General features: G+C 35.2%; 2 protein-coding genes across 5 annotated transcripts in view; one reads left to right on the top strand and one right to left on the bottom strand.

Moving 5' to 3' along the window:
* LOC120537196 (organic cation transporter protein-like) overlaps positions 1–1,157 on the top strand; it is a 64,941-nt gene extending 63,784 nt beyond the window's left edge. For both annotated transcript variants that reach the window (XM_039765951.1, XM_039765952.1), the window contains one exon: positions 676–1,157. In XM_039765951.1, coding sequence (XP_039621885.1) covers positions 676–886 — 211 coding nt within the window. In that variant the 3' untranslated portion in view covers positions 887–1,157. The remainder of the gene's footprint in view (positions 1–675) is intronic.
* A 9,007-nt stretch (positions 1,158–10,164) lies between these two features.
* Positions 10,165–26,108, bottom strand: part of rps6kal (ribosomal protein S6 kinase a, like) — a 150,000-nt gene continuing 134,056 nt past the window's right edge. For all 3 annotated transcript variants that reach the window (XM_039765948.1, XM_039765949.1, XM_039765950.1), the window contains 3 exons: positions 20,017–20,134; positions 19,314–19,454; positions 10,165–10,993 (listed from right to left, as the gene is read on the bottom strand). In XM_039765948.1, coding sequence (XP_039621882.1) covers positions 10,868–10,993; positions 19,314–19,454; positions 20,017–20,134 — 385 coding nt within the window. In that variant the 3' untranslated portion in view covers positions 10,165–10,867. The remainder of the gene's footprint in view (positions 10,994–19,313; positions 19,455–20,016; positions 20,135–26,108) is intronic.

The raw sequence follows: 26,108 nt of genomic DNA, 5'->3' as shown, positions 1-26,108 counted from the left end.
TCTTTGATAAACTTCCTAATATGAAAGAAAAAAAACAACATTTTTTAAGTAAGGTAGGTTACCTAATTTACAAAAACCTTTGTTACTTGACATATGCAGCAAGAGTCTGTTACCAGTTATTTACTGTATGGAGCCTGTTACTGATCTAAATTAGGAAAGGTTCTTTCTGGGACCTTCATGAGGACAGGTCTTTTGGGAACCAAAAATGGTTCCCCTATGGCATCGCTCTGAAGGCACGGCTAGGAGTGCAGGATTTAGAGACTACAAGGAGAATATATCAGTAAAATTGTGTTGCAAAGTTCTTCCTGATAGGCACTCATAGTAAATTAAGATTTGTGAAATTGTGCTCCTTTGAAGTGAATACTCTGCCACAACATATAAATGCTAATTTCCTGTCAGGACTTCACTGTTTAGGTTTGTCTACAAATTGACATGTTGCATCACTACATTTCTAAGATTGTACAGTACACTGTAAAGATCATTTTTACTAATAGGTTGGGAAAAGATAACCCTTACACACTTTTTAAATTAGCACTTGTTTCACCTTATTGCATTAGTTTTTAATCTTGTTTGCTTTGTAAAATGCCTCTTGGTGTTTCCTATTCTTTCTTAAATCCTTACTTTCCAATATAAAATCAGTACATCTCATTGCACTTCTGCTTTTGCTCCCAATAGGACCACAGGAATTGGATGTGCTCAGATGTTTGGCAGACTTGGTGCCATAGCCTGTCAATGGGTAATCCTTCTGGCCGACTTTTGGAGGCCATCACCTTTTGTGACGTTTGGCATCATGTCATTTGCAGCAGGAGTTACTTCTCTGTTTCTGCCAGAGACCCTTGGCCGAACATTACCGGAGACCCTAGAGGATGGCGAAAAAATGGTGTAAAAATATCTCTGGAATAGTCCAAAGTAGCAAAATGTTTGGTGCTTTGAATACTGAAAAAAACTGACCATTGTTAATGGTTACTCGTGAATTTCCTTCTAAAATAATAAACATGCCATAAAAACATTACAGGGCTGCATGGACAGTACAATACCAATTTGTGATCCTTAGGTGGTAGTCATTGCAAAGGCAAGCACTGTGCAGACACCCCAGCTTTTTGTTGAGAGTACAACACAACTTGAGCTTCCTAACAGCATCATTGTAGTGAATGTGAAGCTTGTTTGTCCCATTTTTAAATACAAAAAGTCCTTGATGTCATTCAAGGTTTTTTTTGTTCTTTTTTTAATTTTAAAAAATTAAACTGATTAATTAAACAGAGAAATTAAAAATGAAAATTGAAGTACAGCATATACAGTTCAAATTATTTTTTATTACAGCTATCAATTGACTGGCATTCAGTTCATGTTTGCACATTGTGTCAGGTTCTATATCAGTGCGACAAGTTTTGGGATTAGCAGGTTCCTGTCATGAATGAAGAAACGGATGAGCTCCTCCTGGTTTGCTCATTTACAACACCAAGCTTGTGTGTCATTGTTACTATTAATGTCTCAACCGCCACTTTGAAACTTACATTGCACCAACAATATTTGAATTAGGTTTCCTTTACGGTTATTGTACATATTTTATACTTTCACAATTATATGGTGGCTATTAACATTTGAGAATATTAATTTTTCTGGTAACAATTCAATTGGGTTATCTATATATGTATAAAATACTAAGGATTGTCTGTCTGTTACACAAAACTTGCAAACCGGTGGTCTCGATTGTAGTTGAGAAGTTATGAAGCAATATTCACAATGCAGCCCAAGAATTGGAGGTGCAGGTTACTTCGGCCATGTAATTGGAACTTGGGACCTTCTCGTGGCAAGTAGTGGTACAGCCACACAGCATGGCTGACAGAAGAATAATTGTGGCAAGCTGTAATGACAGTGAAGCACATCTCACAGGCTGACTAATTGTTTTCATTGCCAACACATTTCCAACACTTCAAGCGTAATGGAAAGTCAGACATGAACAAAGAACTGGAGGTACAGGATATGGTCTTATCCACTGTGAGAGATGTATGTCTAGGATGGAGCTCTGCTGGCAGTGGTGTTATCTAAGCTTTGTCACTATGTATCTGAGATATCCCGTATTTGTCAACCTGGGAGGATTGAACTATACAGCAAGTATAGTATGTTAAAAAGCATGAGAACTAAGGGGTCAGAATGAGAACGGAAAAGTAGTGAAAGTCTCATCAAAGTCTAAACTGACCTCAGGTTGATGACACGGCCGGAGACTGAGTTGGAATAGACAGGCGAAAGAATGGATCAGCTAGGACCTCGCGCTGCAACATCTATTGCTGTCGACAAGGACCATGGAAGCAAAACAGCAAGTGAGGCTGGCAACAAGAATTCAGTGATCTCACGCAGGATAGTGGAATCGAGCAAAGCCTCTTTATCCCTGCTGTCAACTACTACCCACATCCCCTGCGAGTCAGCAGAATCAACTCCCAAAAAGTTGCATATGTCTCATCTCAGAACATGGAGATTGAAACGAGTATCTGAGCGGAAGGCGACGATTACCATACTTATGGGAAAAATAGATGATATACACAAGAGAACATACAGAACTGATATTAAAATAGACAGCAGAATGGACAAGCTGCTTCAGGAAATAAAAGATCAGGAGATATGCTTAAATAATATATCTAATGTAAACCTTAATAGAATTCCAGCAAGTATCAATGAAAAAATACAGGAAAATATGAGCAAAACCGAGAGTAAAAAAAGAAAACTCGGTGATCACCTGGAAGTTGTTAAACAAATGTTTACAACTCATACTAAAAGTAGTTGGACAGCTGGCATCCGCAGTTGACAAAAAATCAACTGCTGTAGAATCTGAATGCAAAAAGCTCATTGATAAACTAGTTGTACTGGAAAATAGATATAGTAGGAACAACATCAGAATTGAAGGTCTCTCCGAAAACTAAAAGTCCAAATTCAGTGAAATTCATAGCTGGATTACTTTATAAAATAAGTGGAGAAGACTTTAAATTGGATTCTGAGATCGCTGTAACTTATCGCATATGTTGTATGAATGCTTCAAAACCGAGAATTGTCAGATTCAACAAGCTATGTGTCAAAGAAAATTTGATGTAGATTCTCAGATAGAATGAGATTATATTTGAAAATAAACACATTCATATTTTCGCAGACATCTCCCTTTCAATAGCTGCTAAACAAGCTGTATTCTACAGCATTAAACAGCATTTATGAAAAGCTGAAATCAGATACAGCCTGTTTAAAGCCAAATTGAAAGTTTTTTTCTGATGGCAAATTCTATATTTTTAGTTCTCCCGAAGAAGCTGAAAAAAAGCTAAAAAGACTGAACCTGACATCGTCCAGAATGTGAACATGAGACAGGGTGTGTCCTGGTTATGCAAAGAAGATTCTGCTCGCTACTTGGTCTATCTGAAATGCAATATTTGTTGTAACTATACATTCAATTTCCATTCCATTTTTAGGCAGTTTTTTTTCTTTTACAGTTGCCATATTGAAATTAGTTCTACTAAATATACGTATATTATGGTAATCATTAAGAATTCTTTTTTCCTTATTTCTTAAGGGGACTGTTTAATATTATACCCTAGGGTTTTTTCTTCTGTAGTGTACTATCATAAGATCTGTCATTTTTTTTCCTCCTCCTCCCTAAGGAGACTGTTTAACATCATACCCCAGTTTCATTGTATTCTGACTGTACTACTGTAAGGCATTTTTCCCCCTTACCCTAAAAGGGACAGTTTAACATCATATCCTAGTTTCTACACCACTGCTGTTGGTTTGTTTAGAACATTCTCTGTCTCTTAGTATGTCAGAGGACAGGGACTAAATAAAGTGTGGTCTATCCTCACTTGGGTAATGGTGGTGGGGTTAGGGATATGAGGGTGAGGGGAGAGAGAGCAAGTTATTTCCTATCTATCTATACAACTGTAAGTGCCAACATAGTAATAGGCTGCTTAGCCATAATACTTGGCAATAATATGAAATCAAGGTCACAGCTATTGTATGGAACAATGTACTACCTTTACTTAAGATTATAAAATGCCTTGAAGAGTTCAGAAGAAGTGTCTCTTTGACCAAATAGTGAACTTTGTTAACTGGAATGTGAAAGGTCTCAATCACCATCTACAGAGAAAAAAAAATCCCTTATCAGGCCTAAATAACTGCCAATATTGTACTTTTACAAGAGACACACTGAAAGAGTAAGGACCAATTTCAGTTGCAAAATGGACTGGTCAAATCTTTCACACCATCTACACAAAGAAAAGTGGAATTGTGGGAATCTTAATACACAAAACAATCTCTTTTGTAGCATCAGACGTACTATCGGATCCTGAGGGTGATATCTCATGATGATGAGTAATCATTTTAAATCTAATTTTGATAAATATCTATGCACCTAATGTGCACCTAAGAGACCTCATTCAAAATGTATTTGCATCTATTCCTAAAATGAAGTCATACAATTATAATGGCTGGAGACTTTATGTTTTAAATCCACACCTGGCTAGGTCTTCAATTACAATGACGATAACATCTAAAACAATTATACAGTTTGCAATGGATCAGAATTTATCAGACCAATGGAGATTTACAAATTCAAAGCTCAAGAGTATATCCCTTCTTCTCATCAATAATCACAGTTACTCAAGAATCTATTTCTTTATAGATAATTTATTGCCCATTATCAAATCTTGCAAGAATGATACTATTGTTATCTCAGACCACACCCCTCTGATCATGTAGCTTAAATCACTCTTTAAACAGGACAGATTATTTCAAATCTCTCCCACAAAAATAAATTGGAAACCAAGAAAATGTCCGAGTTAGTGAAATGACCAGGATAATTCAAGAATATGCTAGGTCTCCAAATAAGACAAATTATAGGCAAAGACAGGTTCTGCAATAAGAATTTAACCTCTTTACAACAAAATAAATGGAACAACTCATTTTTGAATTGTGACATTATTACTATCAATATGGAGAGAAGGCTAAAAAGAAGGGAAATTGAGAAAACAGCAGGCCTAGATGGCTACCCAGTGGAAGTTTTTCAAATAAGTTAGCACCGCTATTATAAGGAACATCTACAGAGCCAGAGACAACAAAACCTTACCTCAGACTTTTCGCCAAGCATTAATTACCGTGTTTCCAAATAAAAATAATGACTTAATACAATGTGCATCATTTCGACCAATTTCACTTCTGAATAATGATGTTAACATACCATCCAAAATTTTAGCTAGAAGGATTGAGAAAATACTTCCTTCTGTAATATCACAAGACCAAACCGAATTTAATACAGATACTTAGATTATAATCTTCAACATTTGCTTAATGATATATACTCACCCATTAAATCTCATGCATCAGAGATCTTATTTTCTTTTGATGCAGAAAATGCATTTAACATGGTCGAATGTGATTACCAAATCTCCACAATGCACAAATCTGGGTTTGGTCCACACATATGTGCAGGGATAAAATTACTTAATACCAGTCCAGAAGCTTCTGTATCAACAACATTATTTCAAACTACTTCAAACTAGAATGTGGTACTCAACAAGGATGCCCCCCATCATCATTGCTCCTTGCAATTGCCATCAAGCCATTTACTTTCGAAATGCATCAGAGATGAAAGGGATAACCAGAGAAGGACTTGAACAGAAAATATCACTATATGAAGATGACACAGTACTGAATATATCAGACTCACAAACCTCCGCACCAGTAGTCCTTAATGCACTAGCAGAAGTTCAAAAGATATCCAGACTTAAACTTAACAAACAAAAAAGTGCTTTTTCCAGTGAACTTTCTTGAACACAATATTAGACTGAACACCTGCCCATTTATGTTAGTACAGTAGATCAGTTTAAATACCTAGGGGTAAACATCACAAGAAAATTTAAAGATCGTTTTCAACAAAATGTTGCTGTCTGCATGGAAAAAAATGTAAGAAGATGTGAACAGATGGCATACTCTCCATGTTACCCTAGCAGGGAGAATCAACACTGTCAAGATGAACATCCTTCCTAACCTTTTTTCTTTTTCAGAGCATCCCCATATACATAAAAAATTGATTCTTTTAAAAATTAGACTCAGTTACAACCTATTTGGAATTTGAAACATCCACACACCCACAGAGCAACTCTACAACAACCTAAAGAAGAAGGGGGCATAGTACTACATAACTCAACTCTATTACTGGGTGACTAATATACAAGCTATAAGGACCAGGAAATCAACACCAATTGATGAGCATACACAATCCTGGTCTGCAACAGAGTTTTTTTCTGTTCTTCTTTGAATGCCTAGCTCGTGTGTCCCAGTAAACACAAATTATTGTAAATATGCTAATAATCGAATTGTCCATCAATCACTCAGAATATGTAACCAATACAGGAAGCACTTTAAAACAGAGAAACTTTTATCTGTTGCATCCCTACATGATAATTAACTTTTTCTACCCTCTCAAACCTACATAGCATTTAACCTTTGGATATCATTCGAGATTAAAACACTTGTATATATGCATCTTATGAACAATTACGCTTCAAATTTTACGTCCCATCTGACAATTTTTCCGCTACTTTCAGATCAGAGACTTTGTTAAAAGGAACCTGCCTACTTTTCCTTACCTACCACCAAAGTCTATTACACAAGAAATGTTGATCAGTCTTGAAGACTCAAAAAGCATCTCAATAATATATAAAATACTTTAAAGTTCCTTCCTTCTAAAGATCCCAGGGTACGGTGGGGAAAGGTTCTTTGACTTATTATCTCTCAAAAGGAGTGGAAGGCAGCCATGCATAGAAAACACGCAAGCTCCATATGTAAAAAGCATTCAATCATTCAACTCAAAATCTTTTTTGAGCAGATTTATCTTGGTTAAAATTGTCAAGAATGTATTTGAATACCTATCAGACAGCCTTGGTGTCACAATCACTCCTAACCCATTAACAGCTGTGTTTAGTTTACTCCTGGATGGGCTTGAGAGAAGGACAAATTGATTGCAATCACCCACCCCACATTATTAGCATGCAGAGTTATACCTGTTATAAGTCAGTAGATACTGTTTGAAATTGTGTAAAAAAAAAAAAAAATCTCACTTAGTGGGCCTGTTCAAAACTTTTTTAAAGTACGGCAAGACCTAATTAATAAAATTTTAGATTAACTTTTATATCCAGGAAAACGATATTCCCCCTTCTTTGAAAAAGAATTGAAGGTACATCTGTCGCATTATTGGCCTTTGGATCCTTTGTACAGTTAGTGGTGGCAGGGCCACTCAACATTGGTGAAGTGCTATGGATGTCAGCAAAAGAACCCTGGTGACATCTTAAGGCAGAGAAGCATGTTGCACAGGCTGACTGATTGTTTCCATCGCAAACTCAAATCATACACTTGGGAGTACAAAAGATGGTCATACAAAACATTAGGGCACAACAAAGGCAGAGTGACCTGGGGTGATGTGGTTCTGGAGAAGCATTATTTACCACCTTTCTTCAAGAAACGGATATCTGAGTGTTTCCTAGTTATATATATCTGTATACTGTTTTTTTAAGGACCAACACTGGTGATATTAAAATTGTACTGTGTGCTGTATTTGCTTGATAATTCTTTCTTCCACTGTACATCAATTATTATTTCACATTTTCAGGAGTCCTAATTAACATATTTTGTAATATAGAGGTTTTAAAGGGCTTTGCTTTGGGAGTTGATACAAGCATAGTCGGGGTCATTTAGTAGTCAATACATGGAATATATTATGAACTGTTCTTCACATTAACAGAACAAAGCCAGAATCAAAGCCATGAAACGAAACAGGAGTCAAAACTAGAAATGTTTTTTATGATTATTAGTTTTTTACTTGGTGAGCACTGTCCCTCATGAAGTCTTTCCTTAAATTAACTGAAGTCTCGCTGTTCTGCTGTGTATCCCAATTTTTTGAACAGTGCAATTTGCTCTTGTCATGTGCCCCACAGCCATGCATCCCTTACAATATGCTACAGCAACAGAATAGAGGCACCCATCAAAAAGAATAGAAGATAATAAAGGAAAATCAAAATAACAAGCAATAAAAATTAATAACATGGCTGAACAAACTTACAAATTTCCAGAACAAAACCTTAGAGTTAATAACAACACTATAAAGTCAAATACTGACCTTGGACCCAAAACACTCAGTGACCAGGTACACTTACGAGCATCTTTGACTAATTGTGACTAGCACAACTGGCATTGCATCTAAAACCTCACTCTTTGCCTTGTGGATGGAAAACCCAGTTTGCAGCTACATACAGCTTTTTGTGACTGAACCCAGCTGAGTGATGTGGCATACCTGACCACTAGGCACACAAAAGTAAAAACATCACTTACAGGTCTGATTCTAATAATAAGTCTTCATAAACTTGGGTTAGATTAGGCTTCTTTAATTTAGTCAGACACCTCATGAGGGTCAATTACGGATTTTCCTTTGAAACATTTGAAGTTAGACCAGTTTCCAAGTGGTAACCCAATGAGGAACACATACCACCAGGCTCTAAGGAGCAGTGGGACACACACGACTTCTATCACCAAACTACACCAAGTTAATAATCCTAAGAGAGAGTTAAGCAGAGTTCATTCAATGTGGGCATTAGGCTCCACATTAGTCTGTCTTATCTTCTTTCATCTTAACATTTTGACAAACCAAAGGGCTGAATCTCTAATGTTCACCTATGGTTCACAGCAGAGAGTGGGATGATGATTAGCACTTTCAAAAAGGAGGGTATGATCGTCTTGCATAATAGTGGTTTCATTTCTACTATCAACTTTTTTTTTTTTTTTTTAAATATATCAACTTAGCCTAATTGACTATATTGTGTCACAGTTTCTAATAAATTCATATACTAAATGTATCTAAATGTGTAAAACAACTTACGTATAATCAGTTTAGAGCTAAGAGAATTTGAGCAATTAATGATCTGCATCATTTCCACATCTACAGTACATGTATTAACATTTACTCTCTGCAGTACAAAAAGCTGGACCAAGAAAGGGAAGGGGAAAAAAAGTGAAAATGGCATTAGCAGTGGTCACTGTGACCAACATTCACTGACAAATACTGGAAGCCAGTTATGATGAATTGTAAAAATACAGACATACAATTCAGTGTTCAACAAGTGATATGGTATGTGAAATTAGACAATAATGACAAACACTGGCAAGTGGCATTTGTTATAAAGCAAGCCGCATGACACAATAAATCAAGAATGATCTTTAATATCAATATATACATACTTTAAAAGAAAATATCTTTAAAAAATTAAATGAAATAAATACAATATGATACAATTTCCACAATGTCTTTGAAGAGATTCATGATGCTGAAAAGCAGCCAGATCCTTATTTGCACAGTGTGAGCCAGTTCTTTATCTTCAGACTAGACCCGGTGCAAGCTCACCCATTGCAATCACTAAGCAAAACTCACACTGAAAGTAATAAACCACCAGCTTGACCAAGCTCCATTTTGTTGTAAAGAAATCATTTTTGGATTTACAAAATGCTGCAATTTTAAGTATCTGGTTGATAACACGTGTACAGATGGATCAAGAGCTGAACTGTATTTAGAAAAAACAAGCTCAGGTGTAACAGGCATAACAATTTAAATTAAAATTTACAGACTATCTTACATTTATGATTTCAATTCATGTTGGAGCAGATGAAGGCAACATTAATTAGTAGGAGCATAATATTATATTGACGTTTTAAAGGCAAGAGTTTGGAAAGAGCTCCTTTTGACCCATGTACCTACCGTAATTTCTTTATTATTATTATTTTCTACCTATTTCCATATAAGGGACTTGGTTCATTATTGCTGATAAGGTGTTCACTTTGTGGAGACCTTGTGAACTTTTTCTCCTGCAATTTAACATCTTCAAATTCTGAACTTTCAAGAAGGGATGCAGAGATGCTCTTAACAAACAAATAGGGCACAAGATAACATATTATTGAATTCGATGAGGTGCTAAGAGGAGTCCTGGTATAAAGGCATCCATAGTGAAATACAAGACCTTTTACTATGTGATCTGCACAAATTTGCCTTCTAATTTTGGATGGCCCTGAACACATCATTAGCTTAGGAACTCTAAACAAGTAGGTTGAGCCTTTCATAAATAAATATACCCTTTTTCTCAAGAAATTATCTTTCATCATTAGCATCAACACTAAATAAGTCATCTTTATTTCTTTCTCTCTCTCTCTCTCTTACTCACATAGATAAAATCCACTAACAATGCACCGGTGAAACAAAGTATGTTTAATCTCCACATCAGGAAATGTAGTGTGGTTGCTTAAGTTATTTAATATTCCCAATAGCTAGAGAAGTAGCATTGAATGATTAACACCTGATAATCTTCAGATACTGGGTTCCAAGTGCATTGGCATCATGTTACGTGTACTCAAGTTTAGTAAAGCTTAATACAAGCTTTCGCTTTGGTTTCATGGAATGCCATATCATAGCTTTTTTGAGAACTTTGTAAGTTTTTTGTCTTAAATATGAACTGAATTTATCAGCTGCATGCTGACCAATCACAGTGTATAAACATTACAAGCTGGTTCATCCTTTAGAAAGGACATAAATATCTCAGCTTTTAATGAAATGCTTGTTTGTCTAGTACAAAATAATCATCCTCATTATCATCATAAATATTACATATTTTAAATATTATTACTTTAGGGGCAAAACACCAATTCACACATATTTTTGCCAGTATACTGCATTGGTACTTGCTTTGAATATACAGAAAGAGAAGGCTTCCGAGGTAAAGTGAATCTGGGGGATTGTGGCGTTTTTTTGCACTGAAAAAATAGTTAAATTAATAGTAAAAAATAATTGATTTCACTACAAGTCAGTGGATGTCAGCTTTTTCATGCTTCGGCGCTGCGCCAGACTTGAGGCTGCCACAGGTTCTAGAACTGGCTGGCATGTTTTGTGGTTCAGTGCAGAATATGTAGCAGCCATTGCTCCCTGTTAAGGAAAGAGAAAATTAAATATTATGCTTTGTTAGTCATACAAATTGCACAGTACAGTTTCTGCATATTTTTTTAAAAAAGAAAGAACGTGAAGAATAATGATTTAAGAAAAAAAGAATACCCTAAAATGCATATGTTTAATCAGACATCAGTCGTTTTTAGAAAGTACAATATGTAAACAAAACACTATTTCAAAAAAATACAAAGAGTAAGCAATGTATTTGATTTGTTGCCCTAACAAGATATTTCCTGTGATAAAGGATGGTTAAGCCATACCTAAATGCTGATAAACATTTGCATGTGTGTAACATCTGTTTATCATATTTCACATTAATCATATATGCCTTTTTTTTGTTGTGTTCTTCATTCATAAAAGCTTCACTGTTGAAAGCCCATTGGCCAAAGTATCCATTTATGCATCCTTATATTTTTTGTAAGCTGGATTATTCCATTAGAGGATCATGGGAAGCTATGTTATACTTGTAACAAAGTGCTTTCATGCCTTTACTCGGCAATCATATCAAACTGAAAGCCATATGCTGTGGATAATAAGATCCATAAATATGCGTTGTTGTCTGTGGCTTATTACCGAGTGGCATTTTGGATTATCAGATGAAAAAATGTGGGAGAACATATAGGCAGAAAGGAAAGCCTAGTTGACAGTGGGGTATGAGCTCAAACTTCATATCAGGAGATGATTCTTTAGGTATTTCAGGGTAATCTATGAATTCAGAGTGTAAACGGAACTGTTCAAGATGTCAGAAGTGGAAATGTCTCAAATGAAATGTGACTGTAAGGCGAATGATGCCACAGCAAAGACCAGTTGGTGGGCACAAGCTTGAGGGAAACGTCCCCTAATTTAAATGAGGCATTTCATGCAGTGTTAGTAGGAAGGCCCCTGAATTTAATAGTCAGAGAGCATTGGGTTAATAAGTGGCTATTAAGGAGTTTAGCAGGATCAAACTGAATGACTATTAGGAGAGCTTACAGAGACCTTAACAAATCCTTCAATGAATCAGAAAGTGTAGGGGATATGCTATCCAGAGTTTTCACAGCAAATGTGAGCATGTTTAGGGAACAGTGGATTCAGAAAGTATTCAGGCCCCTTCGCTTTCTGCACACTTTATTGTGTTGTAGATTTTATTTTAAATGGATAAATTTGCAGTTGTTGCTCATCAATGTTCAATCAATAACCCATAATGTCAAAACATATTTTCAGAAAGGTTTGAAAATTACTTTTACTTGTACTATTTTGCAGGAGAATGCACAAATGTGTTGGTCAACTCCAAATAAATAAAATAAAATCTTAATTCTAAAACTCTATAATCTTAAATCTAAAACTAAAATCTTAAAGCTTACAGGTTTTACAGGAAAACACAAAGTAAATTCTTTAGTCGGTTCCAAATAAATAAAGTAGATATTAAAATAATCTCAAACAAAAATACCTCTATACTATCCTTTCCTTTGTGTAGATTCAAACTGTTTTAAAATGTTAGGAAACAAACACACAAATAAACAGCCAAAAAACATTTGGTATACAGTCATATGAAAAAAGTTTGGGAACCCCTCTCAGCTTGCATAATAATTTACTCCACTTTCAACAAAAAAGATAACAGTGGTAGGTCTTTCATTTCCTAGTAAATTCTGAGTACTGGGGTGTTTTCCAAACATTCCACACAAGATTTACAGTGAAGCAGTATTTAGTTGTATGAAATTAAATCAAATGTGAAAAACTGGCCGTGCAAAAATTTGGGTCCCCTTGTAATTTTTCTGATTTGAATGCATGTATCTGCTCAATACTGATTACTTGCAACACCACATTGAATTGGATTAGCTTGTTAAACCTTGAACTTCATAGACAGGGTGTCTAATCAAGAGAAAGGGTATTTAAGGTGGTCAATTACAAGTTGTGCTTCCCTGTGACTCTCCTCTGATGAGTGACAGCATGGGATCCTCAAAGCAACTCTCAAAAGATCTGAAAACAAAGATTGTTCAGTATCATGGTTTAGGGGAAGGCTATAAAAAGCTATCTCAGAGGTTTAAACTGTCAGTTTCAACTGTAAGGAATGGAATCAGGAAATGGAAAGCCACAGTCACAATTGCTGTTAAACCAAGGTCTGGCAGGCCAAGAGAAATACAGGAGTGGTAGATGCACAGGATTGTGAGAATGGTTACAGACAACCCACAGATCACTTCCAAAGACCTGCAAGAACATCTTACTGCAGATGGTGTATCTGTATATTGTTCTACAATTCAGTGCAATTTCCACAAAGAACATCTGTATGGCAGGGTGATGAGAAAGAAGCCCTTTCTGCACTCACACCACAAACAGAGTCACTTGTTGTATGCAAATGCTCATTTAGATAAGCCAGATTCATTTTGGAACAAAGTGCTTTGGACTGATGAGACAAAAATTGAGTTATTTGGTCAGAACAAAAAGCCATTTGTATGGCGGAAGAACACCGCATTTCAAGAAAAACACCTGCTACCTATTGTCAAATTTGGTGGAGGTTCCTTTATGCTGTGGGGCTGTGTGGCTAGTTCAGGGACTGGGGCCCTTGTTAAAGTCGAGGGCCAGATGAGTTCAACCCAATATCAACAAATTCTTCAGGATAACGTTCAAGCATCAGTCACAAAGTTGAAGTTATGCAGGGGTTGGATATTCCAACAAGGCAATAACCGAAAACACAGTTCAAAATCTACAAAGGCATTCATGCAGAGGGAGAAGTTCTGGAATGGCCGTCACAGTCCTCTGACTTGAATATCATCGAAAATCTATGGGATGATTTGAAGCAGGCTGTCCATGCTCGGCAGCCATCAAATTTAACTGAATTGGAGAGATTTTATATGGAAGAATGGTCCAAAATACCTACATCTAGAATCCAGACACTCATCAAAAGCTATTGGAGGTGTCTAGAGGCTGTTATATTTGCAAAAGGAGGCTCAACTAAGTATTGATATAATATCTCTGTTGGGGTGCCGAAATTTATGCACCTGTCTAATTTTGTTATGATGCATATTGCATATTTTCTGTTAATCCAATAAACTTAATGTCATTGCTGAAATACTACTGTTTCCATAAGGCATGTCATTTTTAAAAAGAAGTTGATACTTTGATAGCTTAGCCAATGATAAACAAAAATCCAAAGAATTAACTTTTTCATATGACCGTATATACATATCCTCAGTAAAAATTCAAGCAGATTTCAAACGTAAACAAAGGAGAACATAAAATTAACATATGCACTCAATCATGGTTAGATTATGCTCCAAGTTAAACCCCCCCCCTAAACAAATATTTAAAAAAAAAAAGTGTCATGTGTAAACTGTAAAGTCTTCGTAGGAGCATGCTTTTGACACAATTTGCAACGCACATTACTCTGTTTCTTGTTGGACTTTAAATACCCAAAAAGTCTCCACACTACCAAATTCCCCTGACCCTTATTTTCAAAAATGTCTTTTGAGCCTTGGGCTACGTCCGCTGTGGTGTCTACCTCGGTAACGCTTATTTTTTTTTTAGTTTTTGTTAAAGCTTTCTGTCGTCATTTTCTGCTTTATCTCACTCCCACTCCTGACATACTGGTGTGTGTGGCTGATTTAACCCAAACATTACCACATGTGCTTTTGGCAGCTGCTATGCTCCATGTTGTGTGTGTCAACCTAACCTGACGTTGCTGTAACTCTTTGTTGTAACTTGTCATGGCACTATTCTCATTATCATTGGCTTTTCGTGTCTGTCAAAAAATGGATGAATTCTATCAACTTTCTATTGACCATGTCTTATATTTCTATTGACAAAATTTTATTTTGTGATAATTGTCTTCAGTGTTTTATCGCCCAGCCCCAGCCCAAAGTAAAAGGTTATATGCAGAAATGAACTGATGCAGATATGTTGTTACCAAGGCAGAAATTGAAATGATTATCCATGTTCTCATCTCATTGTGTTTGGATTATTGCAAATCTGTCTGTGTAAAGCTAGCTTGACTCATCTTCAGACTGTTCAAAATTCAGGTGCCAGTCTTCTAACATATTCACACAAATGGACCCACATTCTCCCCAGTTTTACACCGTCTAAATTGGATCCCAGTGGAATTTAGGATTCAGTTACAGAGCACTGCATGGGCAAACTCACCAATATATCACAAACCTCCTCACTACACCTCAGGCCATACCCTAAGATATGCTCAGTTAGAACTCCTTTCAGTTCCTCGTATCAAACTAAGAAACATGGGGATCACACATTTCAAGCAATTGCTAAAAGGTTACGGAACAGTCTTCCAGTGAGGTTGAGATTAGCAGAATCTATTTAATTGTTAAGATGCATCTGTTTAGATAAACAATTGGGTACATCTGCCATTCTGTGGTGGGTGTCTTTTATATTGTCCTTGTTCTGAATGTTGCTTTGATATTTAATTTTATTCTATGTTTTATTATTCAGAGCTTTGTGACTGTTGTCTGTGCGCTTTATAAATACATTTTTACTTTTACTTACTGGTATGGAGACCAATAAATGTTTCAAAAGAGTAATTTCTAAGAAGTACAGTACTGAAAAACATAGCCATCAAATACGTCATTCACTGCTTCACTAGTTATGCGATTCTGTATATGTGCATTTTTCTTCCTCAGATCTGGCCACGAGGGTCTAGGTTCTGTAGCATTTAGCCCTCATGGCCATCACTCATCATAGAATGGGCATGTAGGGATTAACCTATTTTAGCAGGCCAGAAAGAGATTCAGCATGGCCTGCCAGGGTAGAGGTAACACAATGAATGGGAGGAAAGCAAAGTGCTCGTTTAAGTCACCATTTCATAAGGCACAATACACTATTTAAACTGAAGGAAAGGAAAAATATTTTTGTATGTTAATTACATATTACACATTTGCTAAATTTCTCAAAATATTACATTATCTGTAAATTGTCTTTAAAAATTAGTAACTTTTTTGATTTGATATATTTTCAATATCACTGAAATGCAACAAAAATGAATGTTGTTTCCCTTTTACATTACTGACTTTTGTTTCGAGCTTACCACCCAAGAGCATATGTAGTAATTGTTAGAGTATACAACAGGTCAGCCAAGTCACTGCTGCCAAGATTAGAAGCAATGCTTTCCTTCTTGTGACTACACAAACAACTTGTAATAATTTCAAGAAAAATGGACCAGCAGCTTGAACTTTACTGAGCTGTTTGTCTCACCAATTAACTCCACGAAATGGAGGCTGTACAAGTCGGAAACAAATATTGCAAAAGCTCAGAAGAAATGTCATGAAACAACAGACAGATTTGTGGAGTGCAATACAAAAGCCAGTGTTGAACTGTAAATGTTGTGATTCAAAATGTTTCTACAGCATATAGAAAAAATAAATTAAAGAAAACGTTAAGTGTAGTGGCTAAGTGAATACTCACATTCAACAGTAAAAACTACAACCAGTATGAATTTATTTTGGTCAGTGTAACTAAATTTAAATTCACATTGTTAAAAAACTACAGAGTACATTAAAAGACAATAAAAAAAAAATAAAATGCTCCTACTGTCTAATGTAATCAACTCTAGCTTTTTAACAGACCACAACAGATCATTTAAATTAGTAACTTGGCTCTTGGCCTTCCTGTTGCAGACTAATCATCTATTATGTCTCTTTACTTAATCTGCTTGTTTATATTACATTACACTCACACACTCAACCAATCTTTCCCTGTTCATTCTTTCAAAAGTTTTAAATACAGTTATAAAATAGAACAAATAATTTATTATTGAAAGAAAAAACATAAGGAAATTAAAATCCACTCTTTTGTTTACAGATGGCAACACAAGGAAAACAAAAAGAATGAAGGAAGCACAAACCTAATACCTTGCAGCACTTGGTCAGACCCAAAAAGCAAATGCTCTGTATTAATTTATAATAAACATTACTTTTCTGCAAATATCTACAGATGCTTACATTACTGTAGTCACCATCATGAGATCTATAATAATCTGCTTAAAATTAATTACAAATATAAATTATACTTATAAATAGAAAGAGTTACTCATAGTCCCTGAGCTCAGTAAACCTTTCTGTCATTAACCATTTTTCTTCAATAACTTAAAGCAATGGAGTACCTAAAAAGCCAGCTTTGATGGTTTGAGGACAATGAGAAAATTAGGATTAGAGCTAAATTTAACTGATTCCCTTTTCTCCACTGCAAAGAAGAAATCAAAATCATACAAAAAACAAACTACAACACACAATGGATCATTGAGGTTAACAATTAAAACAGACACTTATAAACTATGCCACCAAACTTATACAAACAGCAAGCCATAAACAAATCATAACTGTCTTACTATACTGCAGTATTACTGTTTATATAATTGCGGCCTTCAGCAAGTGGCTACAAAATTACAGAAGGGACACTCGCCAGGTGGTCTGTGTCAGCAAAACTTTGACCTGTCCTGGTATAATTAGCTGTGGATCTGCCAGAGGTTTACTTCTCTCTTTTAACTGCAGTGCTTGTTATTTCTCAACTGGTTGTGGTATGTTGTACCTTATATTCAAGAACTTGTTTTAACATGACTTGTATACACTATACCCAATTAAAATGGAAAGGATTTATTTCCTTTTAATGTTGTTTATATATATGTATATGTGATAACTGTTACGTTATTAGGTCTGTAAATGTCTTATTGTAATCAATTTGTTCACCTAGGATACTGTGCAAAACAAATGCACAAGCACAAATGCACAATGTGAATAGTGAATCCATATCATGACTTAGAAAGCATACATACTAAAGCCTCCAAAACTCCAGTCCTTCATACAAACAACATCGTGTTTAACTTAAAAAGAAGACTCCAAATCAGACCTGCATAAGTTGCCAGTAATGACATAAAAAAACAAATGGCTTGACAAAAGTGCATACCATGCTTCATTTATTATACAATAATCAATTAGCTTTTTACTCACTATCACATATTTATATGTCTTAATAAAGCAAATAACAGTTCTTAAGCTGTACCTTTATTATTATTTAATAAAAAAAGTACTACTTTGCTGAAGGATAAGACGTCTTCAGTATCTCAAGTATGGCACTGCATACAACTAACAACTCTTTTGCTAACTGAATAGATAGTTGATTATTAGTTTAATGAACCAATTCTTCTAGGATTTTAAAAGGCAACCATTGTGCAAAAGTGCATTTATTTGAAAAATGAATTTCAATTCTTGCACAATGCTCTGCTTCATCACAACAGTAGAAGCATACTCTAAAATGACACTATACAAAAAAAGTGTGCAGCTAAAAAAAAAATCTTATTACTAACTTTAAGGTCTAGCTTAACTGTTTCCAGACAGTTATTGACATCAAGGGAAGACGGGTGAAACTGTAGATAAGTCTCAACATGCATTTCCTAGAGTGCTTTTTTACGTTAGATGGCAGCAAAGATTGCAAAAATAAACCGGATTGTCGCACATTTGAAACCTCCTTTTTCCTTACAGCATTACAAAGTGATAGTCAATATCACTGGAAGATATTGTTCATATTATTGATGACTTAAGAGTCTTGAGCTGCCAGAAGTAAAAAGTGAAAGTGCTGCTAGATTATCACCAGTTTGAGAGAGTGACAAAGGGATCACACTAATATGTTTTCTTTACAGATGTTGCACATTATTGTCATGCTCCTATAACAAGTTGGCTAATTTTTTACAGATCTCGTGAGACCTGGATTTCTTACCAGATGTGATGTGAATACACGTTTTAGATTTCCTTGTTCTTTGACTTTCCACTGTATTGACATCCTGACTTTTTTCTCTGTCATATCCCAAATTGTAATTGTACAATGGCCAAAGTAAATGATGTACGTCTTAATTCCCAATTCAACTAATCAGTTATAAAATTTGCTGGGAACTATTTTCATCATCAATTATTGTTAATGTTATTGATAAGATGTTGCAAATGAACTCAAATGCCTCCTTAAAAACTGAAAAACTTATGCTTTGCAATAACAGATCATAATAATAAACAACTCCCTAAAATTGTTTATTTTATATTCTACATGAAAACATACTGAATACACAATGGATTCAGAAAGCATTTAGACTCTGCACACTTTGCTGCTTTGTAGATTTAATTTCAAATTGACACATTTACCATTTTTTCCCATAAATTCACACTCAATAACCCATTACTGACAAAGAAAAAATATATTTTCATAAATGTTTGCACATGTATTAAAAACAAAAAAAAAAAAAAAATAGAGTATAGACAGATCTACAACAAAGTGAAGAGGTCTGAATATTTTCTGAATCTACTGTAAATGCTTTAGATATGCTCACCTTGACTAGGTGAGGTGCTTCATGCCGGCAGAGCTGGTAATGAGGCAGTTGGTCCCGGCAAGCTATCCACGAGTGTTTTAACACCTGTTCAGCTGTGTAGCGCTGGTGAGGATCTACATGAAGCATATGTGACAACAAGTCCTAAATTTGTAATAAAAATACATAAAAACAATACATGAATTACCAAAGTTAAATACAAAACTCTATGATAATAATATAATGACAATAAAATAAGTGTAACACAAGTTTGGAGGACAAATGTAATAGCAAATAAAAATGTTACAAATCAACTAAAATCAAATATTACTTCCTAAAATGTCCCAGTACTGTTGAATCGCATTGTAGATTAACAAAACACTTAAAGTAAAACATAATAAATCTCCATGTCCTCATCCCTTTTGATTTGAAGAAAAAAAGAAGTTATTTATACTCAGTAATAAAGCAGGAAAGCTATCAGTTTTCAGAGCTTATTCAAACAGATCCCACTACTTTGCCTTACAAGATAAAATTATAAAATAATTCCACCTATCCCTAACATTTACATCTATAGTATGTTCGGGGAAAACTGGAAAATCTAGAGAAAGCCTACACTGATGTAAGGAGAATGTGCAGACTGCATAAAGAAAGTGGCAAAATCAAAAATTTACTCAGGTCCGTTGATCACTGTGCCATCATGCGCCTTGCATGTATAAGCATTATTTACCTTTGAAGCCTCAGAAACAGAGTCCCAATTTCCTCCACTTAAGGAAAAGTTACCACTTCCAATTCTTAGCAAAATTTCTTCTGGGGTATCATTAGGTCCATTGGCAAAAGGTGTATAGCTGTAGAAATTTCAATGGAAAGTTCACATTAATTAGCTGCTTGCACCAGACTGTATTTTAAAAATTCCACAAGGCCCCTTAGTTACTAAATATCCGCTTTAAGCAGTCTCACTCACATTTTGCTGCTTAGCTGTGAGCTAGAAACTATACTCAAAAACAAATGACACAACTATGATAAAAAAACCCTGGCTCACTTGCTGCATTTCCACAACACTATTACAACTGCTAAATGTGGCCTTATCAACAGAAGTGAACCTTTTGGCTTGTATCAATAACTCTGGAAACTGGCCACAGGATGAAAAAACAGGGTGAATTATTCCATTGTGTTGATCTGTTTAGGAACATGAAAAATTGACAGTAGTTTTTATGAAAGCAGTCAGAAATGCGTAAAGTGCAATGTAGGTACCTTCATCCCTTAGGACTTTTTGGATTTGTACCTTTCCCCATTACAGCTCTTATAAAGGCCTGAGATTCCTCTATTCTGTAAGAGGAGTAAAATTTAAAAAAATAATATACCAATGTAAATGTTTCAAAGGTCAGTTAATAATGTACATTTAATGCGATGGACCTCTTCACATGTTTTTGCAGTCAGAGAAGCCAAACCCAGTGAGTAAGAAAGGTCCAAGGAGATTTTGTAAAATGTTAAGTAACTAGATAATGAATTTCATAATTTGACAAAAAATTAGAAAACATTAGCAAGTAATATGCTGTGAAATTTTGTTGTTTTCCTTTATTGCCCATTTTTTTTTTGACATCAATGAGGAGTTTTCAGAAAATTCACAAACAAGTCAAATCACGATGTCACTGCGGGTATTTTAACAGTAGTTATAAAAATTTTGATATTGTTTTAAAACAGTCAGGAAATATGTTCAGTATATAAATTCAACAGGTGGCAGCAGACATTAGTTAGACAAGTTGGGCCAATTCTTATTAATTGGTAGTTTATGAGTAAAATGTCAGGGTAGGGGATGCCAGCCTAAACTGGCAATATACTGGTTCACACACCCAATTATTAAATTTTAACCATTTTTAATTCAATTATTTTATAAAGAGATACATAAACAGATACATAAACCCTTTGTTCCTATTATTTCTCATTCAGACCAAGGGGAAAAAAGGTTTTTAAGCAATTAATCCATTCTAATGCTTTTTTTAGGCGACAGGTTTTATTCCATTAAGTTTCATGTTCAACTGCAAAGAAAAGTGGTGTATGGCCTGCTTGTGCAAAATGTTTGTACAGCCTAGTGGTTTTCTATTGGTTCTCAATCAACCTCAGATGCTGCACACACCTTGCCCTAATGGTGTTTTTTGTCTTCCCAATGTATATCATGCCACAGGGTTGGCACTGTATCCCATAAATACAATTAGTCGTGGTGTCAGGTTCTTCATGGTCAACAATACTTACATAAAGAAAAAAAGGAGCCAAATCAATGACTTAGCAATTAAACTAACAGTATGAATATAATAGTTGTTTCAGCCACATCAGAAAATAAACTAAAAAAAAAAATTGATTTGCTTATTGCAGTAGCACCACTCACTTTCAAAATTACTGATTTAGACTCTCGATTCACTTTTCAGCTTTATTTTCTCAACTTTACTTCCAGTTTTATGCTCTGTACACCAAGTGTCCACTTTAGTAGGTACATTTGCGCTTTCTATGCAATTTGACGGCTCAGTCAGTACTAGCATCATATCAGTGCAGATAATGATAATACGTAAAGCGATATTTAAATGCTGCAGAATATCTGAACATTATTTCCAATTAGGTGCACCTCTCATGAAAAATGTACCAGTGTGAAAATGTACTTTTTTAGTAGGATAATGATCTACTGTATGCTATATGGCTAGTAAAGTTATGGGCAGGTTTCAGAAAGATGAGAGTGAATTTAGGTTAAAGGAGTGACTTTTCAGTCATCAGTTAAAAAAAGAAACAATATTTAAAGAAATATGGAAGACTGAATTGTCATTCTATAATAAAATGAAATTGGTCTAAACAAACGCATGTGGTTGGTGTTGTCTTTCATTATGCATATAAAAGTAAAAAAGTAAATTAAACAAATAATACATAGGTTATGTGAAATGCAACTAATCATATCATATACAAAAAATTGTGCATTAGGTCCTGATATTGAAACAATCTGCATGATTCCAGGCAAAGCAAGTTGTTTAACTACTGTTATGGAATGCCACTTCTCCTTTAGTATTCAAATAATGTTCCAAGGTTGACTGACAGCCTTGCATTTATGAAAAACCAATGTATGAAAAAAATATACTGAATACACTGATTTTATAATGCATGCAGGTATTCACAACTTAACAATATACAAGTCCATCCAGTCTATATGGACCATGCACCATGATGCCCAGACTGCAATCTCTTACATACATCATAGTTTGCAGTCAAGTTTGATTTTGAGATTTATCAAGGACTTTGTGCAATAGCTGCACTTTTGCAGATTTGTGGTGAAGCTGGAGCTAAATCACTAGACAAAGCTTTTGATTTAGCAATCAGCCTATCACATCCTTACATATGGTCAGGAGTTCTGGGTAATGATTAAAGTATGAGAGTGTAAGCATGTGTTGCCAAAGTGAGATTCCTGCACAGAAATGATGGGATCACTGTCCATAATAAAATGAGAAAATCAGAAACACAGGATGACCTCTGAGTAGAGCCACTGCTTCCCAAGATCAAGAGAATCTAGTGGAGGTGGCTTGAGAATGCATAATACAAGGTGTCTACAAAGCACATGGAATTTGGTGAAAATCCACTGGCACAACAACGACATGCTGGCGTGATTACATCTCTCATGAGACAGACTCAAGGACTTGCACCTCTCAGTTTTTTATGAATGTAAAAGCAATGCATTTTATTGATACCTGTATAACAAAGCACACTGTTTCTACATTCCCATAGATATCACCCACCCAATATTATAACTGCTGTAGAGATTCTGATTCAACATGCTCTGTCCATGTACAAGCGGGGGATTTTCTGTTTAAGTTCATTAGTTTGGATCAACAAAGTCTTGATATCATTGATCACTAGCACCTGTTTGTTATGTTTGTATAATTATGCAATGGACTATATATAGACCTACAGAGCAGACATGTTTAAATCTGAAACCTGATCTGTTATTTAATATGTTATTTTCTTTAATGAAATACAAAAATGTATCTGTAACATTTAGTTTTTGGTGGAAAAATCTTTGGAAATCTCACATTTGCTCTTTTCTACTGATACACTAATGCAAAAAACAAAAAATGAATGTGATGGTGCTGATGGGCTCCATGCTCCCACTCCTATTTTGGGAGCCAACTGAACCTGATACCGTTGATAGTCTTGACTGGGATGAGCTTGGTAAATGAGGACAAACGCACACAAAGCAGGGGATAGATACAAAGCTGCTCTAGTGCTTTTATCAAAACAAAATCCAAAACAAAAGTTAGCTCGGTCTTTTATCTTAAAACCTTAAAACTGGGTCAGTGACCTTAAAATGTCAGGCCATAATCTATGAGATGAAAGGCAACAGAGGAGTTAACAGGATTGTTAAGCAGAGCTAAATGGGGAATGATATAAGAATTCTTCTTTCTCCACTGTGTTACTTAACTGTAACTTGCCTTGATATCCAGATTGGTCATACTGTAGTCTATAAGGGATTTGCACATTCCACACGTCTAAGTTTTCTGTGTGTACACGCATTTCCCTCTACTTCTCTCAAAGAGATACTATATGTAGTTTATTTGGAAACTATAAAAAAATGAATCAGTTAATAAAGCGCCTTGTTGATGTGCCAAAACTCCTTGTTTATAAATTATACAAATACAAATATCTGTCATTATGAGTCTATGTTTTTTGAGAGACTGAGATTGTTTGTATTTTGCAAGAAATGACAGGTAATGTCACTATAATTGACAGTGTTAAAATTTTCAAAACCAATATCCTATTTTTTTTTGTTATTCCAAACTTGGTTTAAGGTCGATTTTGAAATTTTTACTTGGCGATTTTATCTTTGATCCTGCAGCACAATCACAATTTCTCAAATAAAAACATTATTTAACTTGTGGATGTAAAGTATTTTGCCATGATATACACAAGAAACACAACAAGAAAATAAGAGCACATATATGACCACTCTTTTATTGCAAAAGATTATAGAATTATTTATAAATACTGTATGTGCTCCTATTTTAAATAAAAGACATGAACAAAGCACTTAACCTTCTGGCTTTCTCTGTTTAAACTGTAAGTAATGGCATGAGCAGAATCTCTAAGACCAGCCTCCCAGATTAACCCTAAGCTTTTTACATAATCATAGCTTTTGTGGAACTGGCATGTTATCTTTATCAAAGCAATTTATTCTGAATTTGAAAAGGTCAACTGGGTCCATCCCAGCCTTATTCAGAATTTTAACCAAACTACTACTTATGCATAAGGTAAAACTCATTTAAAGGCTCAAAATCACTGATGCAAACCTGTGTGTCATTCCCTAAAGTCTGTAATATCATAGCTTTCTTTATCCTAGGAATAAAGTTGCCATACTTTTAAAATTGGGACTGATGCTCCCAAAGAGTATACTTTTCCTGCCCTGCAATTAAAAACATCTGGCAAGTTTCTTTGTTTCTCTATAGGAGTGCAGTCTAGCAAGAGGGCAACACCATTAGCAGAAGCAATCTAATTGGAAGAACTGAAGAAACTGAAATGCCCCAATTCATAACATCTTGGGGTAAAGTATTTGTCTTATTCTAAATCTTACTATATGACTGTACCTACTATGAATTTAGCTTTCTTTTGCCTTCAAGATCACTTTATGAGAAACCTTTTGTAATCTGTACAGGATCTCTGATTTGCTGGGAGAACGATTTGCCAAGTATATGTCTACAAAAGCTTTAAAGCCTCCGCCTGATTAGCAATCATACTCTTAAAACTCAAGAGTACTCGCTGTCCTGAAAACCCGGTGAAGCACTTATACACAGCTTGATCTTGAGTGCACAAAAAGGCAGTCAAATGACCCCTGTAAGTTTTTTTCTTGGTGTTCGATCAAGGTTACACAGTTTAAACCAACGGTGAGCTACAAAAGGTCAGGCATTATTTGCTCTTTTAGAGATTGTTACAATAATCTGAAAAAAAAAAAAAACAAAAACAAAAGCAAATCTTAAAATCAAGAATGTGTTTAACACACTTTACATCTCTCAGGATGCGGCTACAGAATATTTTATATCTTTAAACACAGCTAAAACATGAAAAAGGGCTGCCGTCTCTATCTAAAGATGCTAAATTTTAAAAGTATAATAAACAATCCATACATTTATTCCTTTCATTTAGAAGAAAAATAAGTAATTTCTACGGAGGTTCTCATTTTGTGTTTTTGCTGGCTAAACAGTACCCACCAGTTGCAAACTTCAGATTATGAAGAAACAATCTTATCTTGAAGGGCTAAAGGAGATCACAACCTGTGCATAATGGATGAGATGACTTATAAACTACATTGGCACATTTAAGTGTGCACCCTCATGCTGGCCATGTCCCAGCAGCCCAGTCTTGGATTATTACAGAAGTCAAAAAAAGACCATGTCTCTCCAGAAATGTGGCTTGGTTATGATGCCCCGCTTTTAAAGAAGCACAGACTTGGTGCGAAAAAAAGCATATTGAGAAAACCTTTTTAATGGTTTGCCATCCTCATGCTCTAAAGCATAAAGCAAAGACCTAGGAGCACAGTGGTTAGCATAGCAACTGAACTGTACCCGAGTCCAGTGCTGAATGACATGAAGTGTGTAGTGTGAATTTTCATTCCTTGCTACTGTAGTAGATTCTTTTATGTCCAAACGCCATACATTTCCAAATTGGTCAAGTATGCCTTGGGATGTGTCAGTTTTATTTTAAGCAGTCCATAGCGAATGTATTATGGCTAGGAGACTAACAATGGATGTGATCTTCAAATCTGATTTTAAGCAGATAATGACACCAAAAAAAAAA

The sequence above is a fragment of the Polypterus senegalus genome, chromosome 10 (genome assembly GCF_016835505.1).
Source record: "Polypterus senegalus isolate Bchr_013 chromosome 10, ASM1683550v1, whole genome shotgun sequence".
Taxonomy (NCBI): domain Eukaryota; kingdom Metazoa; phylum Chordata; class Cladistia; order Polypteriformes; family Polypteridae; genus Polypterus; species Polypterus senegalus.
This window is presented reverse-complemented; position numbering and strand designations above follow the sequence as displayed.